Below are 19,191 nucleotides of genomic sequence, written 5' to 3'. Positions count from 1 at the left end.
ATTTTTGCTTATGGAATAGGTCTGAATGCAGAAGTAGGAAGGAATGAGTTTAAATATTGGAAGAGATGACAAAAAGACACATTAAAATGTGAACAATTTTTTATTATATATTTGATAGTAATCCAACCTATTTTTAATGAACAGATACAGCAAGATTGCTGATGATGTTCAGTACTGTACAAATTACAATTGCTATAGCATTTAATAGCAGTCTCTTAGAAAAGCATGTCATTGTTGATATGTTTTTTAATACAGCCTTTATAATATTCAAGATGACACTCTTATAAAGTGCTTTCTCATAGCGTAAGAGGTATAATAAAATCTGTATGAGTATTGCTTATGCATGTGCACTTCTGAACTATGATAAGTAGGATCAGATACCAAACTGAGCGATGCTAATTTATATCCACTGAAGGCCTGATCTAGAAGCAATCAGTTTTCCTGTCCTCAATGGATTCTTCATATTATTAAATTTATGACTCTTCTTTAGCACCCAAAGCATATGAGGCTCTTTCAATGCACTTATGAAAATACAGATTATTTTCCATAGGTAACAAGAGTTACGCACAATGTCTGTGCTGTTCAGACTTTTAATATTCTACAGTTACTCACTTCTTTTCTGCAGACCTTTGATCCCTTTTCAAAGGATCCCAACTTGCAGAAAACACCAAGTTCTGGTGTCCACTCTCCATTCCATGTAGCTTCTTTGTCCTCTCAGTATCAAGCAGAGCAATCTAGTCTGGTCTCCTCAAATTTTTGTAACAACAGCCAACACAACAAATTGCTGTGTTTATTTCCCTTTCCTCCAACATTTTTCTTCTACTTGCTTTTAACTATTCTCCATTGAACCCTCTATCAGAACTGTGAAGACACTGTCTCTCTTCCTCCCTCCACAGCTGAGCTTGTCTTCTTGGTCTGATTTTTGCCCAGGGCTTTGTCATTACAGATGTTCCCAGACTTCTTCCATGGGCAGTTGCTGCCCGCTCACTGGCCTTCTCTCTCCTTTCCTACTTCCTCTGCTCTGCATGAAGCCTTTCTCCACAAAAAGCCACCTGCAGCTTCTCCTCATCCTCACCAGGTGTTGCCAGGCTCTTGCCTGTAAGTTGTAGAACTTGCCAGTCCTCATTCAGAATCATAGAATCCTTAAAGTTGGAAGGAACCACTAAAGGTCATCTAATCCAACTCCCCTCCAATGAACAGGGACACCACATCTAGATCAGGTTGCCCAGGGCCTGATCCAGCCTCACCTTGAAAGTTTCCAGGGACGGTGCATCAACCACGCCACTGGGCAACCTGTTCCAGTGCCTCACCACTTTTTCCTTATATCTAACATTAATATACCTTCTTTAAGCTTGAAACCATTTCCCTTTGTTCCATCACAGCAGACCCTGCAAAAGAGTCTGTCCCCTTCTTTCCTTTGGCTCCCCTTTAAGATACTGAAAGGTCGCTGTGAGGTCATCTCAGAGCCTCCTCTTCTACAATCATTTGCCAGCACCTCACCTCTTATTGCAAGATCCAAACACAGGCAGGGATCTCATCTGCACACTACACTTCCAATGGTAACTCTAGTTCCCCCACAAGTCCCACAGTTTTATGGGTTGCATTATCCTTTAATTAAGCATCAAAGTGTATCTGTGAGTCATGTGAAAAACAGATATTATTTTATTTCATAGATTATAGCTCAGTCAGCTGAATCTGGCACCATACAGATTATAAATGGCACAACTATGAATACACTGTGGTATATCCTTCAACCTTCTTCTTTTTCCAAAACAAATATTACTTGATTTTTGATCTGATGCTTCATGTAATGACATGCCAACTGCATAATGAGTACATTTGGTGTTTTTTAAACCCTGGGCTTTTTCCCACTACAATTTCTATTTTGGCTACAAAGGTGAAGAATGTCTCTGAGAAAAACCGAGTTTTTGTTTTCTTTCATTTTGCTAACCACTACGCAATTTTACACTTTTCTGCAAAAAGGAAATTTACAGTGCACACAGAACAGAATGAGCATGCTGCTGACTGAGCAAGCATTTGATCAATGCATCACAGCACAGCTAAAGAAAGAGGTACAACCTTTTAAACACAGGTAGTAACACTGTTATGCTTACATTGTGAGGCAATTTTTTATGTAATAGAATCTTATTCCACTCTAGATGGATAACAACTGTGAATTATAATTTTATTTCCCACTTAGCAAAGCCTATTGACTTGGACTAGTTCTTGCCAGGGAGCCAGTTTCATAATAAAGGCAGTAAATTCTGATTTTGTGCTCATTTGATAATTAATAGTGCAGTGTCAGCAGCAGTGCAAAATGCAAGTATGATGTTTTTTTTTCCTCTGCAAGTTATAAAAGACAGGTTATAAGTTAATAGCTTTATGCTATTTACTAAATAGCATTTACTATCATTAACTAAAATGAATTTAATAGTCAGTGGGGGTTCAATTTTATGTGTGAATGTGTGTGCAAGGCCCTCCCATTAACACAGCATCCTTTTCCCCAAGTGTATCTGTACAGTTACACCGCCAACCATTCGTTCCCCATTTATAGCAATGCTCCATTGCCTTATTGCTAAAACAGGGACAAATATAGGTGTGAGGGGGTGTCAGTATACATGCTAGCTATAAATATTATACTTATATAATAATGTTTATCATGGACAGAAAAAAAGGGGCACAGAAATGAAAATGACGTGTAAGCTTGACTCAATCAATTTTATCACTATTCTCCAGGTGTTTATCAAAGCCTAAAATAAAAGCAATAAATTTAAGCCTTAACTAAGCTAAGGAGTTGCAGTTCTAACAGACAAGCTGTACCAGAAAAGCTTTTAGTGTGGACCACAGCATTAATGAGCACCACACAGCCACTACTGACATGGCAACCCTCACCACAACCCACAAGATGAGTAAGTGAAATCCCCCATGTTCAGGCGCAAAGCAGGGAGCGCAGTCTTGATCCATCCATTTATATACCTCTGAGTACACAGGAGTACTTCCTTCAAGGTGACTCATGGCCGAAAATGCAGCATTAGGCCCAAGTGATTTACTTGAGAAGTCAGCAGATGCTCACACACTCCACCATGGGCACAAACGCGGCAGAGGCAGGAGGGCAACCTGAGCGTGAATTGCCCTCTAAGGTCAACCTCCAGCACTGATTCTGTAAGCTGGTCTGATAAAATGAGCTCCACCAGCAAGAGGCCATGCTAGCCCAACTGTTAGTAGTCTCTAGGGCTTGCTTTAAATCTGCTTTGAGAACACTTGTGCTACTGCAACACATAAAATGCTTCAAAGTTTACCTTTGCCGTCAGTCACTTTTTCCCTGACTAGTCATAAAAAAAATAATTTGACAAACAGGAATTGCGGGACCGATACTGTAATAACTTGCTGCCTTTCTTCAATGAAAAATGTGCATCAGTCGTTACAGTGACGAATGCATTGAACGCATCGTTCCCCTCTGCATACCTTTCCCACCCAGTCTGTGGGTGATCCTGTCACTTAAGCACTGCTAACTTGATGAAAGAAGCTTCCTTCACTTTCAAGGTGATAGGACATTCCCTGGAATTAAGGTATTTGTTAAAAGGAAGAACTGATTAGCCAAGTGAAAATTAGAGCAACACAACCACAAAATTATGTTATGGATTGTGTCACTTGTATACGTTGGCACCAATCTTCTTTAGCTTGGCTTTGACAATAAGTGACTTCAGAGTGCCTTATTCATAGCAGTGAGGCAGGGACGGGACATTGCACGGCCCCACTGAAAGACACAAGCTCAGATGTTTTGACATCACGGTGTTTCTAATCCTTCACATTTCTCCCAGCTTCTTCCATCTCCTGCCCCTTCTTACTCAGCCCCAATGCCCCAGGCTTGACCCTCCTCTTCATGAGCAGCAGTGACAGCAACAGTGTCCACGTTTTTCATTTTTTTTTTTTTTTTTTTTTCCCTCTGGCTCTACCCACAGTATAAATCCTCCCCATAATTTCTGGGAATTATCTGCATGCTTATAACCTCACCTTCTGGATGATCCAGGCAACCTGGTTACTGTGCCTGCTACAAACTCACCGACTTCTGTGTGTTTTAAATCCACTGCTATGTGTAAGCAAAAGTCTGGGAAATAAGGTTAACAGAAGCCAGAGCGCTATAAGGAGCTTGCTTTGCTTATGAACCAGGAGAAACCAGGGTAGAGAGATGGGGGGGGGTGGAGAGATAGGGAGGAAAAGAAGGAGGGGCTGGCACAGGCAGGCTTGGTGGCTTTCTTACTATTTTTTTTTCTTTTTTTTTTTTAAGAAAAAGAAATAAATGACAAAAAAAATAAAAAGAAGAACATACTTAGAAGGCAAGGTTTCCATAGGAAAAAAATATTTTATTTTTTTAAGAACAAATTCAGTTTGAAACAGACGTGGAATGTGATTTTCATAATTTTCATTTTCTGGGAGCTAATTGCAGTGTGGAACTAAAGCAGATTTCAAACTTATTACCGGCTAGTTTAAAAACAGAACAAACAAACAAAAAACAGAAAAACAAAACAAAAAAAAAAAACAAAAAAAAAAAGAGAAGAAATTATTTATAACTCAAGCATAATACTGTGTTACTTACAAACTGGACAAAGAAATTCTTAAATAAATACTCATGGTACACAACTTCAGCACAAATATGCGGCAATTTGGCAACCTTTTATACCATTTTTTTCCTCAATACAGTGCAAAGGGGAATGACACTGCCTTTAAACAAGCTGTAGCTAAATACATTGCAAAATTCAAATTTTATACAAAACATCTTGCTCAGACTTTATAAAAAACCAACATTGCTTTATATACACAATCTGGTTAAGAAAAGCCATTTTTGTCTTGTTTTCACGTGTTTTTTTTTCTTTTTTATTTAAAAAGGCGAATAAGGCTACTGTAACACCCCAAATCCATATACAGTAAATCTGAACCTATTTACAGCATCTTCACTTAGACATGATGGTGCAAATTTCAAGTCGGGTGACTAGGGATGATCATACAAGCAAGGCATTTACAGTAATTTTCAAAGCTGAACCAACGTCAAATAAAGGAACAGTTGGTAGATTGTCATAATTCTGCACCAGACACAAAGCAGACGCACAGTACATTTGTTTTTTTTCAATTGGTTGCAGGTTGCTGTTGAGCAATTCATCTGATTTTTTTTTCACAGTTTAGTACATAACTAGAATGTAGCCAGCTGATGAAGCATAGGTTCAATTTGATAAAAATCAGGATCAGCAAACCCACCCCTTCCTCCCCCTCCCCCAAAACAAAATCTTAATGACTTACAAGAGAACCTTGTATGGATGGATTCACAGAAAGGAAGGGTTGTTGAAAAGAATTACATATGTAGTGTAGTTAGTCACCATGGTAACCTTCCACAGATCCACGGGTTGGGATTTTTTGTTTTGTTTCTCTCGTTTGGACCAACATCTCAACATCATTTTCAGGTCCGGGAAACAGAGAGTGATCATTGCTATGACAGATTTTTTTTTTTTTTGTTTTCTTGCAGGTGCTCAACAGAGATCTAAGAACCCCCAAATGCTGTTGCTACATTTTCTTTCCAAATCAGAAAGCAAAGTGTTACCATAGTAACATGACTATGTTAGAAATGTCTATTTGCATAGCACATATAAAAGTAGAGTTTTCTTATTTCCTCCCCAGAGTGGGAGACGTAGGGGAACAGCCATGCCAAAGAGAAAACTTCAACCTCAACAACCCCCCTACAAATCTCAATGAAATCTACAGAACACTTCAGTCCATAAGGCAAGGGAAAACACAACACAGAATATATATGCCGGCACACTCTGTTGTTGTTACATATGTGACTTCATGACACTTTGGGCCAATTTCCCAGTTTTCTCTTATGTGATGCCTTTAAAGGGCTTTGGATTTTTTTTTTTTTTTTAATATGCTCTCATTACCATTATTTTTGGATAGTGGTTGTTTTTCCCAGAATCGGTTTCTTCTTTTCAATGTATGCATATACATGCATACATAAAGATATATATATGTACATGTACACGCACACATACATATGTAGAATGATGACAAGTTAAGACTATTTAATTGCCGCACATGAAATTCACATCTTCTGGTGTAGATTCTGTGCAATCTCAAAACATGTACTAGTAAAAACAAAACAAAACAAAAAAAAAGAATAAAAACTCTCACTTTGTATCCCTTGTGTTCTATACACCTATTATAAATACGACATATCTTCCTTCTCCATCTCAGTGTCATAATTTATTTATTTTGTTCTTACGGACTGCAGGAGGTTTGCCATATGTGCTTTAACTTTGCAACAGAGCACCAACGAACTGCTGTGCCTGTTACAGTACCTACAGGCAGTGTGCAGGCACAGCACTAGGATAAACCAAAGCATCCAAAGGCTCAGTCAGAAAAAAATTCCGTTTTACTTTTAGAGATGAGAAAGGTTTTGTTTGTTTTTTCCCCAAAACTTTATCAGTGATAGCATTACAGCTCACTTGACCTGTTGGCTTATAATCATCTTGGTAAGATTTGGCTCTCTGCTATTTTTTTAAATGCTTTCCCTGTGTTTAGTATAATGTGACAGTATAGCAGCTGAGTCTGCTTAAAAGTCTTCCGAAGCAGACTACGTTTTTGCTACAGCTTCAAAGCTGTATAATTTATTGCCAGTACCGCAACAGCCCTGCTCTAATATATCCTTAGCGGCCTTCTATTGTCTTGTCCTCTCCAAGCTTGTTCACTTCCTAACAATACCCCTTTGTTCTACTGTATTGAAGGTACTATTTTTGCTGCACACTGGTATTTGATAACCGTGAATTCCTTCAAATGCAGCTCTAAGTCACTGCACATGTTATTGTGTCTCCTACTTGCCTCTTAAAACATAGCATACCAAAGTGCTGTGCTACCTAAATGGTTTTTTTCTTCCCAGCTTCTATTTTTGAGGCAGCAGCATTCAATTACAACTGCAGTCAGCCCATCCCTCCACCACCCAGTCCTACTCTTGACTTGTTGACAGCCTAACTTTTTGGCTGGAAGGCTCCTTACTATAAGACACAATTTCTAAAAATGCATTACCCATTCAAGTGAGGCTGCTGTAGCAGATGGATGGAGCACGCATCTCTAAACATTAATGTTCCATTAGTGATTCAGGAGGTGGAGTGAAAGAAAATCTTATGTGAAGGATGGCAGAGCCCTGAATAACAGAAATAAATGGAACAGTGACGGACTAAAGCAAGAGAACTTTAGGAAGTCTTACTTAGACACCAAGGTCTGTGTGACAAATCCAGTATGCACTGAGAGAGACACACAAAAGTCAGAAGATTGCATTTCAAGCTTGATATCCTAGAGCACCTTCCAAAGATGCCTAGAGCTATTAACATCCACGGATCACTCCATCTTCCCTTGGCTTTTGTACATGCCTGAAGGCCTGCAGCACATGGCTTTGAGGATGATGAATGTAACAAGAGTACAGCAATCAGAATGGGCATCTTCTACATAAAAGTCTTCCAGCTTTTAGTGAATACCGATTCACCGCGATAGGAATTCTACAGACTAGGTTAGCTGTCCAGCTCGATTTGGCTCTCACAGAAAGAGCTGTTGCCTTCTTCCCTCTGTGCTTCAGTCAATGCTAGCGCACAAGGCGTCATCACAAACCCCAACAGAAAGCATTTGACCAGTGAGTGTCCTCTACGCCTCAACTGTACCACAGAATTGGTGGAGTGTTTCTCAGACCTTGTAGTAAATGTTTGCTGGACTCTGAGGAGGCATCTCTTGAACTATGTACACTGGATGTCCATAGTCGCCACTGACCTTTTCATAGTGGGGGCAAAAAACACTGTCTGCAGTCCTTAGGGGAATGATAATGTCACTGGGCTCAGAACCATTGTTGTTGCCACTGCGTTTTGGGGTGGCTAATGTACTAAGTGAGAGAGTTGTAGTGTGTTGCGGGGAATGCTTCCTGTGTCTTCTCCGATACTTCAATAATAGAACCACCAAAGTGATGATGATGACGATGAAAATGATGCACCCTGATGCAATTCCTGCAAATAAGGCCACTTCTGAACCCAGTATACTGGAATGCCCAGCCTTACTGCCATCTGTGCTAGATCCTGGAAAGAATGGAAATACAACAGACAAAAGTTATTGCCATCCTGTGACCTGTTTACGCTGCTTAAAAATGTGTAGAGTAAGCAAAGCTAGAAGAATTAACTGACAGCTATACTTTGACAAACCAATTACCCTGTTAGATAGCTAAATGCAAACAGCCGAAGTCAGCAATCAATATTAAACAAGACTTTGTGTCTGTTGGTCTCACTTTTGTGCTGCTCCCAAACCACCCTGTTTCATACATCATCATCCATCAGCAGTGAGCACTGGCACTGACAAGGCCGCCTTTGATGCACACAGCATCTCTTAACAGATGCTGGCCAGCTCAGGGCAGCAGAAAGGGGTGGGATAGGACTGCAAAGGAAAAATTAACACAGCAAAATGATAATTCTAAGAACAAGTGGTACTGTTTAGTGTCACACAATTCTGCTATTTTATTCTTCCAATATTGATTTAACTGTCCTTAGTGTCTCTTTATGTGGATTCCTCACGCTGACAAATGAAACAAAAGAGCTTGAGGCAGTGAGGGAGATGGGCAAAATGGTTGTGGACTATATCTGTTTATATTACGTATCTTACATTTATTTAAAAGAAAATAGCAGCATGTATTAGGTAGTCAGGGAAGGCTCAAGTGCTGAATAGCCTGTTAAATATTGTCACATTATTAGTCACAAAAATTAAATCAACATTTACTTGATACTTTCTCACTTGAAAATCTGAACTGACTTCCCTCTCTTGATGCTCTTACATGTAGAACAATGCTGCAGATACTATGTCCTCATAACATCTGGAACCTCAGCAGGAAATGACTGAAGCCTGCCCAGTAACTGTCATATCAATGATATCAAATCATGCGGCTAGCAAGGAAAATATGCAGCCATTTTTGGGAACCCCAAAATCAGCTGTCAGCAAATTTTGTTTTGTAACATTTCCAGTTCACTGAATTTTCTTTCAGAGAACTGGTGTCTTGAAAGTTATTTTTCTTCTTGCTCATGATACCTGAAATGCATCCTCAAGATTTTTGTTTCGAACCAGCCCATCTGTTTATCTTGTTTTTTTGTTTTTTTTTAATCTTTAAATTTAGTGAAAGACCAGCCAATCGTATGTAGAATTTATATGGTCAGTTAAAAGATAAGGATGTGAATTATAGATGTCTTGAAATAAACTTTATAAATGGCTGTCGAGAACCACTTGATGATGTATTATACGGGAAGAGAAAGTCAGAAAGACTCGTTCATCTGCCAGAGTACTAAATGTAAGGCAGCATTTACCATCGTAAAGCTGCTTAGCGAATGCCCTATCCAAAAACTTTCCTGTAAATGAGTGATACTCTTACAAGATGTAATTAACTTCTACTGCATAAAGAGGGGAAAGAGCAGCCATTGCCAAAACCTGGAGCTCCAAAGTCCTATCCATCAGAGCATCAGAAATGGCTTTTGTGTCATTTCAGTATGAAAACATTTGCTTTTCCTACATTTTAATGCTTAAAGAAAAAACATATTTGGGAACAAAGGGGAGTCTTCTAGAGCCTCTCTGTTCCGAGGTGAAACCTCACAGTACCCACCTGAGTGGTCCTTCACAAAGGGACTCGTGGTGGAGCTCTTCCCATTTGTACCAGCTTCCTGCTCAGGGCGCTTGGTCGGGTCTGTGCTCCGAGGTAACCCTGCAGAATTGGGATCTGTGGGAGAGAAAAACGACTCACTGCAGCTTAGGCGCCTGAAGATATTAAGCCTTATAAGCCGGCTATAGGTATCTTGTGAGACACGGATAGCTTTGAACAGAAGAATCTTTATGCAAAGGACTAGGAGATACAAGAATGTAATTTTCCTTTTAAAGCAAAATGGTTATATTAGTTATTTCAGAGGTTTAAATTGTGAGGCCATCTGCAGAAACTATAGGGACTCCTGTAATTGGCAAGAAAAGCTTTGCAGATGACATTTCATTTTAACTGAGGAAGTTGATTGACTACTAAACCAACTTCTACTTAGAAGAATAATTCTTTCTTTCTGCACAATAGGTTATCTATATATGAAAAGAGACAATGAACAAAAACCTCTCTGTAATCAGAATTCATAACAAGAAAACTACAGAAATATTAGCTTCCCTCCTTTCATGTATCTTAAATAATTTTGAACAGCGCAGTTGTGGCTTTTGTTTTTAAAATGAAAATAAAAATGACTGAAACACGTAATTCCCAGGTGACCTTTCCTTCTAGGGAGCTCTCCAGTGAAGAGATCTTATTACACCAACCCTCCTCCTGCAGATATCTGTCAGTAGCTGAGGAGCAGAAAATAGGCTTTGCTTTCAGACTGTAAGGAAGGAACAACCATACTAGACTCGGCTGGCTCTCTGCTCTACACTTGCAAAAGAAGCCTGAAAACTAAAAGGAGACTGAGACTGATCAAAGTGGTTTCATGAAACAGCAGATGGTCTTTACCTTGTCCAACTTTCATGAGGATCTTCATGGTTTTTGTCTGGCACACCCCTCCCTCCTGGTTATTCAGGCCCTCCAAAGACCCATTTGATGTTGCTGATTAAAAAAAAATAAAATAAATAAAATAAAAATAAAATCAGGAAATCAACAGGCAAAGTGATGTGAACATGAGTGTCTGAAAGCAGAAATCTTTCAATCTACCAGGATCTGTCCTTCTTGCTCAGGCTGACCTATGGAAAGTTGTGAAATGTTGAAAGCCAAAGGAATGAATACATTGGTAAGCTGTACAATACATACAAATGGAGGAATGTGTTATCAAGGTTTCAAATTTACCCAGCAACTTTTTTTCTGCACACAATTGACTGACTGACTTGGATGAAAACACAGCACCCTGCTAAAAGGTAATGGAATCAGCTGAAAGGGAAGCCCTGGAAGCCTCAAAGGAGCAAAGCACTGGAAATTCACCCTTTTGGTGGTTTTTTTTTTTCAACAATATCTTTATAATCACCACGTTACACCTGCTTCCTCTATTACAAATCTCCTGCTGGAAGAAGCGAAGGCATACAAAAGAGCCAGGTGAAAGCTGAGATTCTGCACTGACTGGAAAACCATTTAATATTTGAAAGTACAATCTCACTTTTCTCAGCATTGAGGAGCCTCATCAGGGGCGGGCTGGTTGGGGGGGACACGCTCTCTTCTCACAAAAACCTTCCAGCTCATGCAAACAAACGGGTGCTTTCCCCCGTGTTTATATTGTTCTCCCTTATCTCCACGCTTGCTGGGACCGCACGCCCCCGCACAATCCCGTCACTACAAGCTGACATGTGTGCAAAACACAGCTCCCGGGGAAGAGTCCAAAGGTTTGAGTCACCACCACCACCACCACCACGAGGGCTGCCAAAAAAACTCTTCGGCAGCTCCTGGGCACTGGGCACCACTGCCACCACAAGCCGTGCCAGGCCCCAGCTGCTGTCGGTGTGTGCTGGTACCCAGCCAGGGTGTTGGCACAGCAGGCCTCAGTGGGGTGGCTCCAGAGAGACTGGGCCAGGCTCACACAACTGGGACAGTTCAAATGAGCAAGGCGGGGAAACGGCCCCTCAGTGGCCCCCACCAGCAGGTCTCAAACCCATTTGTTCTCTTGTACCCTCGTCATTTCTTGGACCTATGTATGCAAGGCCCCAAATGCACAAGCAAGCAGACACATGCTTGCACACTGATATCAGGCCACCAACTGCAGAAAACAAATGGAAAACGAGAGAGCACAGCTCGCTGCGGTTCTGGTAAACAGCTTAAGCAGCACTTTTCTACGTGTGCCTCCCTCTTTTCAGCTAGGGATCTGATTCAACAAGGGCTTCACACTGCTCAGATCTTTGTTTTTAATTCTCGCTCTTTCTCTTTCTGCTTCCTTGGGGATTTTCTTTCAAATGGAGGCAATGTATATTTCCTTATTCCTTCACAATGTCTTCCTAGCCCCATGGCAGTATTTTTCTTGCTCTAATCTTCTCTCTAGCTGTAAAGATATAAACCCCATACTGCTGAACTCTGCTTCCTAGCCTTTGATCTGCTTCTTGATTTTGTTCCACTCCTGCCTCTTTTGTGACTAACTCAAATTACAGCCACCATACAAACTTCCCAAACCATGCTTTCTTTTCCTAAAATTCCCATTTCCCTGTATATAGGCCTTCCCAGTTCCTCCTCTTGTTCTCTCCCCCCCTGTAAAATCATGGCAATGGAAGTACTACCGTTTTTTTCAGACTTGGGAACCGACTTCTAAAATATAAAATAGCACAATGAGTAATTTAAGATAAAAACAGATCTGAAATGTGCCACTGCATCGCCAGGCTCTGAAAATAATGGAGACATATAGTTTTGTTTTCTTTTGTTTTTTTCCAGAGGGAAAAAAAAATCAATACTAAGAACCAGTTCTGGACATAAATCAAATGTGTCTTTGCTGAAAGTGTTTTTTATGACCTATTTGCCAATGTACCAGAGCACAAGGACAAGGGAAAAAAGCAGTAAATAGAAATACCAAAGCTGAGCATCAACTGAAAGTACAACTAATAAACACTGACTTTGTCTTGTTTTTTTGTAATTCTTCGTTTGCTTTTTAATCTAGGCTATGGGGGTTCACAGCTCTTTAAACACCTTCTACTTGATTTTAATTGAATAGAGTGCTGCTTCTTCTGAACATCAATGCCTTTTTATTCTTTAAAGGCCTATCCATTTAACCTACAGAGCAAGAGATCTCAATAAGATGCAGAGGATGCAGTCTGACCTCAGTACAGAATAAGAAAGTAAGACAGCAAAAAGAATGCAAAATTACTTCAAATACAGTCTCCAAATGAGAGGGACCAAACATACAATGAGTCTGGTTGTGTGCCTGTGAGAGTTCAATCTGCCTCACTTGCTTGCTAAAAGAATGCTTTCATAGCTTTGATGTCAGATGAATGAATTTGCAGAAGTATTCGCTTTTTCCACAGTTCTTCAAGGGGTTTTCTGAAAGCCTATGTTATAGCTCAGAGTAGAGAGCGCTACATCCTGAGGAACAGAGAATTTTCAAAGAGGAGTATTTCAGTGACAAAGCAAAGTTTCCATCTCAGCTTCTCCCTGTAATTAAACCGACAATTACCCAAGGCCACTGGAGGAAATTATTTTTCAAAATTCATTAAGACTATCGAAATATAACCTCACACATCCCTAGCGTACCAGGAAGAATGTGGGTAGTTTTAAGCACATACTTCTAAGCTTTGAAAAGTGGCACAGAGCGAGAGAAGTAATCTGGGACATCAGAGAAAACAGTTTCATACTGCTAATACCCCTTGACAGTATAGTGTGCAGAAGTCAAACAAGAGAGCAAGTACAAAATATTTCTCAAATACTTGCCGCTGTCTTTTCATATTGATCTCCAAGTGAAAATTATATTTGCTATCATCCAAACTCCTCCATTACACTCACACTTCTGCAGGGAAGTAACACTGTACCTGCATCTCCGGTTATATTGATGTGATATTAAAAAAAGAGAAAAAAAAGTGCCTGCAATACAGATTTTCATATGAACACTAAAACATAACAGAAGATCCTTGTGTTATGTTAAAAGGGAAAGGCTACTCTCCTACTGTTTACACAATCAAATTTTAGAACCTCCACTCAGTTTATTTTTACATACATGTGTATAAATAAAAGAGCATAGTTTTAACTTTTGGGTCCAAATGTGGATATATTTAGAGGAATTTACTCACATACATATGACCTTGTGCTAAGACTAGATACTACTTAAATGTTAACATTAGTAAGAATAATTAATAATTGCTATGAAGTTTCTCATGAGTATTAAATCTTCTCAGGATCCCACGCTTCATTTTATATTAATACAGAAACACATAGGAAACTAAAATTAAGTATTAGTAACAAAATATTTTTTAATCTTTTGATGGATAGGTACCTCTGATTTTCTGAGACCTGTCCACACTACATTACTCTATTTACAGTTTAACAACTCCTACAAATAAATGCATGTAATTGCCCTAAAATATCTATTAATTTTAAGAATTTTAGACAAAATCATAAATTCTTAGTTGATACTTTTCAGTAGTAAGTAAAAAACGATGTTTCGGATCTATATAAACACCATGTATCTGCATTCCTTGAATACAACTGCAGCTGTCATTTTGTAAGGAATACAAACTTAGGCTCTCAACTTTAAGAAAAAAATGAATTCATATGAAATTATGGCTAAGAGTCTGCTGACACATTCTTACTTTGGAGAAGAAACTATACATTTTTTGTTCATGAAGCACATCCTTAATATATAATCTCACTTAACACAAGCAGAAATAAATTCATTTGGACCAAAGAATTTCATGCCAGCTCTGCCTTGCCTTTGTTGAAATATATATATTATATAGAGAGACAAATTTTTCTAAGAAAGGAACTCATGTAAATCAGTGACTGATGCTTTACATTCATTTGCTTTTAAAACTTCACAAGCTCTGTTTATTGTATGAAATGCATTAGTCGGAAATGCAGGGGCAGAGAATCAGTGAGCGAAACAGAATCAGCTGACAAGAATAGTTCCTGGCTATGATTCTTTTACAGTCCCCATGGAGAGGAAGTAATATTACATTTTAATATGTCTTCATTTGATTGTTATTACACTGCCTCCCAGGAGGCTAAGCCACTGCATGGATCTTGGCTGTTTTCGACCTATCGGGTTGGTAACATTGCTCTAATCAGATGGAGAATTAAGCTGCTGGATTTGTGCCTGTATAGCTTTTCATTCACAAAGAGATTAGAAATGAAGGCACAGTAACAAAAATTCATCTTCCCTCACTCTTAAAAATACAGATTACAAAATTAAAAAACACCATCACAATTATTTAACAGGAAACACCAGTAAACTAAAACCTCAACCACTTAATTCTGTAGTTTTATGCTTTAGGATTGTGAAAAACATTACCTACTTGCCAAATTAAATGTCATATCCTTTAAACCAAGACAACTTCATAACACATGTATTTCCAGACCTTGGATATGAAATAACTACATGCCTGAGGAGGGAAATTCGGACCGTCATAATTTTCCTGTGAAAATTAAACGAACCTTAAGCCACATACTATAGGAAGGAGTAAGTGATCTTAACTTGTGAGTTAGGGCAAAACTGTTTCATGCATGTGGACAACATAAGCCATTCAACAGTGTATCAAATTAAGAATTAATTGTTGCTGGTGTGGATCTGTTAAGAGGGAAGAAGAGAATTACAGGTTTCTTTGAGTTAGATCAGTACTGTTTTAACAGTAGTGACTGTCAACATCTTTTATCTTAGATACTCCATAAAGTCAGCATCGGAAAATAGGTTTCTCAAAAGCAGAGCTAAATAAAACGTAAAAACTGTATCCATCTGCACTTGTTCACAGCTGTGCTGTTTCCGTGCTTAGAATGGAAAAGCCTACACACTGCAGGAACAAAAATTCACAGAAGCTATAGATTCAACAGTAGTAAGAGGTTATTCTTAATACAAAGCTGCACTTGATCTAATATGCAGTAACAAGATTATTAAGCACATGTAAAGCTTTTGAGGTTTTTTTTTTTTAAATTTTTGTATTAACAGTACACTATTTTGGCCAGGCATCATGTATTTGTGCTCTGACTGCTTTCATCTGCTTTCAGTACTTTTAATGACTTTCTTAGTAAAGCATAGAATAAATAATTCTTCTTTCCCATAAATTATCTAAATTTATGGGACAGGTTTAAGAACACAAGAAATCACACACTGAGAAACCACAAATCACAGATCACAACACAGAGGTTGTTTCTAGACTAGCCAGGGATGAAGAACAAGGCAGCTGAGGTAATTGAGTGTTTTAATTAAATGAAATTAAATTCTTTTTTTTTTTCTTTCTCTCTCTTTTCACTTAGTAGCAATGCCAGATCTGCATGGAGATCTGAGACAGACAAAAAAAAAATTGCTCAGGCCACTCACCAAAGAACAGGTAGTTTGGCAAACACTTGGTGTTGGACAAGCTGCATAAAGTTTAAAGAGAGAAAGAAAATATACACATTTAAACTACTAGTGACTAACGGTCTACCGTTGCTTATACTTACAAAAAATTCAGACTGACAACAAAAACTTCATTTTTTGCTTTAGAATGAAACTGTCTCCCAGAATGTAACTACAAGCAGTCTCAAATATGGACTGTAAGTGGTAATACTTCAATGCATTAAGAACAGCTGCACAGAGTATTGTCAGCATGTTGCCTAAGTTTCAATCTGCAGGCTGGAAAGTTCTGTTTAATGTGCTTGAACAACACAATCACATCCTACCTTTTCTACTGATCTTAGAGCAACAAAGAGAGGATTTTTAATTAAAAAAGAAAAGATACAAACTAGCTGGATTTGGTCAATTAATATTATCTGTCTAGTGTGGGATACCAAAACAATCATTAAACATCTATGAAAAAAAACAGTTTACCAATCGTCTTTCATTATATTTTTAACACTTCTGTTTTTTGTTTGTCCTACTTGCAATGTCAAAGTGGCAGCAGAATTTCATGAGGAGTTTCTCAACCTAAAGATTATTCAGAAACTCTCATTGGTTCAATCTTATTCTATATTTTTTTTTCAAATTAACATATAGTTTCTCTTAAACTAAATATTTTGGAGTGTTCTAGATATTCTTGAAGACAGCCTTTATTCCCGCTATCCACACAAGGCAAAACTGCTATGTGAATGAAGGACAAGAAGAATTTTCCCTTCTTTTTTACATCTCATCATTTCTTAAATTATGTCCTGTGTTGTACCTCTCAAGATTGATATCTAAACAGGATCCACAAACTATATTCTGCACAGCAAGTAAGCAGCAATGACCACCTCGGTCAAACTAAAACCAGAACAAAATGAAGTAAAATAAAAAACAGGCCTCTTCTTGCCTGGAAGAAGGTGAAGGCTCTGCAGTGGAATTCTGTGATTCACTTCCCTAACCACTACTCTGAAATGTATCTTGTCCAAATGCAAATGGTGTAACTGGTGGTAATTTGAATGGACTTGTGGCTAATAGGGTTCTTTACAAAATTTTCCCTAACATTCTTGACTTATATGACAAGAGGGGGGTAGATTTTTTCACTGTTTAATTCTTTGAGGGGTGCAATGTAGGGAACACAACCAAGACAGGGCTGATCAGTCTGTACTGTGCAATGTATTTTAAAATGGCTTTGCATATACCTTGTAAATATCAACTGTTTAATTACAGGAACACCTCTAGAAATCTGTAGACTCTCCTTACTGAGTCTCACACTGCCTGACTGAACAAAGAACACCTGAAGTCCAAAGAATTAAGCACAAAATACGGAGAGAGTACTTGCACAGTTTCCCTCCTTTCCTAAACTCAGAATGACTCTACTAATTCCACGTGGACATGGCATCACACAACAAGAGTACAGGTGGTAAAATACAATCCCTTTATTTCATTTTTTAAACAAAGACTTTCCATTAAGGGAAAAAGAGACAACAATTTGTACCAAAGAAGCTGTGAGCTCTAACTGGTTTCCTCTGCCCATCATTTTAAAAACAGCACCATGTTATCTCTTGGTTAAGGAACACCACAACTTAAGTACTAAACTGTACGCTATTTTCTGCATTATTATCCAATACAGAAGGTCACAGCATCCACCCATCCACAGCAAAAACCTACTTGCTTCACTGCTGTTGTGTCCCTTTTCTTTCAGAAAAATTTACAGATGACGGAAAAAAAATAAAAGCATCTCAACGTTGTACCACTACAAATGACAATTTGTCTTTCATTACAGTTAAGCATTTCTAGAAGTGTTTCAGTCGTACATTTCACATAGTCTGAGAAATGTTTTCAGATAATGATCTACTGTACACATGGTTGATTCTAGTTTACATAAACAAATTATATATTTGTGAGCACTGAAGTAACTGTGGCAGATGTAAGCCCACTAATTATGATGTATTCAGTGTATATCAGAATGTATACATCTAAAACAGATTACCAGCTAGTTAATTTCACCAGCCATGAGCAGTTTTTTTTATATATTTTCTCCCAGCACACTACTGGCAAAAGCCTCTCATGGATGAGAATACCTCCTTTCTACCACTGTGATTACACAGTGTTAAGCTCTGCTTAACAGTTCAGCTGAACAGAACTAACACAATTAGTTACCATTCAAGTTACACTGATTGTCACTAATGACAAGTGGCCTTGCAGGAAACAAAATCAGAAGGTTTAGTACTAAATGAGGACCTATATTCCATATCATATGAGCTCCACATTATTCTTCGAAGATGTTCATTTGCCTTGAAAATCTCTAATTTCTGTCCGCAGTACTTGGATAAGAAAGGGTTATAGTGAAAGTTCATATTAAATAAATAAGAAACCTCTTGCTCGTTCTACTGTCACTAATTGCATGCAATGATATTAATGACCCAGTAATTGCTATACGAGTGGCACTGAAGTGGAAAACATCATTCTGAGGCAGAGTTCATCTCTAGGTGGTAGGACTTCACCACTGACTGAGTTAATGCCAAGTGACAGTTCAGAATATAACACTATAGATGAGAAAATGCATCAGTCTCATGGTTATAACAGTTTAGATGGACATGACGTTATTTGCTTTGACCACACAGAGTCCAGCAGTAACCCCAATAAGATGCCACAGTCAGAGTTTGCCCTATAGATGAACCTCATTCCTTTCAGGGGAGATGCTCTGTACTATAACGATCTAGAGCAATTTTCCACATGTTTGCTCCAATAAAAGAATACCTTCATCTCCCGCTTTTACATCAAGCACAACAAAAGTGTGCTTTATTGCAAAACACAAAAAGCTATTTACATCATCTAACTATCCTTCAGCAACACAGAGTTTGGCACCTCAGTACTGAGATCTATTATGATACTACTGGATGACTGCGCACTTGGCAAAGATGATCAGAAGTTAAGCAATGTTTTGATTGCTGCATGCTTGTTTGTGCTTTAGAACTTTTAAAAAACTTCTGAGTAACTTAATGAGGGAACACTGCTGAAAGAAAGCAATGTGAATTTTCAAGGTGCTACAGGATATTTAGTCCTTTTTCTTTCTTTTTTTTTTTTTTTTAAACAACACAAATGTCTGGATTCTTCTACTACATCTGCTATGGCA

The 19,191-nt window shown here is 38.5% G+C and overlaps 1 protein-coding gene across 1 annotated transcript in view; it reads right to left on the bottom strand.

Moving 5' to 3' along the window:
- The window catches only part of EFNB2 (ephrin B2), a 43,791-nt gene continuing 30,060 nt past the window's right edge, over positions 5,461-19,191 (bottom strand). The window contains exons 3-5 of the mRNA XM_021415641.1: positions 10,541-10,633; positions 9,668-9,781; positions 5,461-8,105 (exon numbers count right to left, since the gene is read on the bottom strand). Coding sequence (XP_021271316.1) covers positions 7,723-8,105; positions 9,668-9,781; positions 10,541-10,633 — 590 coding nt within the window. The 3' untranslated portion in view covers positions 5,461-7,722. The remainder of the gene's footprint in view (positions 8,106-9,667; positions 9,782-10,540; positions 10,634-19,191) is intronic.

The sequence above is a fragment of the Numida meleagris genome, chromosome 1, assembly GCF_002078875.1.
Source record: "Numida meleagris isolate 19003 breed g44 Domestic line chromosome 1, NumMel1.0, whole genome shotgun sequence".
NCBI classification, from domain to species: domain Eukaryota; kingdom Metazoa; phylum Chordata; class Aves; order Galliformes; family Numididae; genus Numida; species Numida meleagris.
Note: the sequence above shows the minus strand (reverse complement) of the source record. Positions and strands in the feature narration are given on the sequence as shown.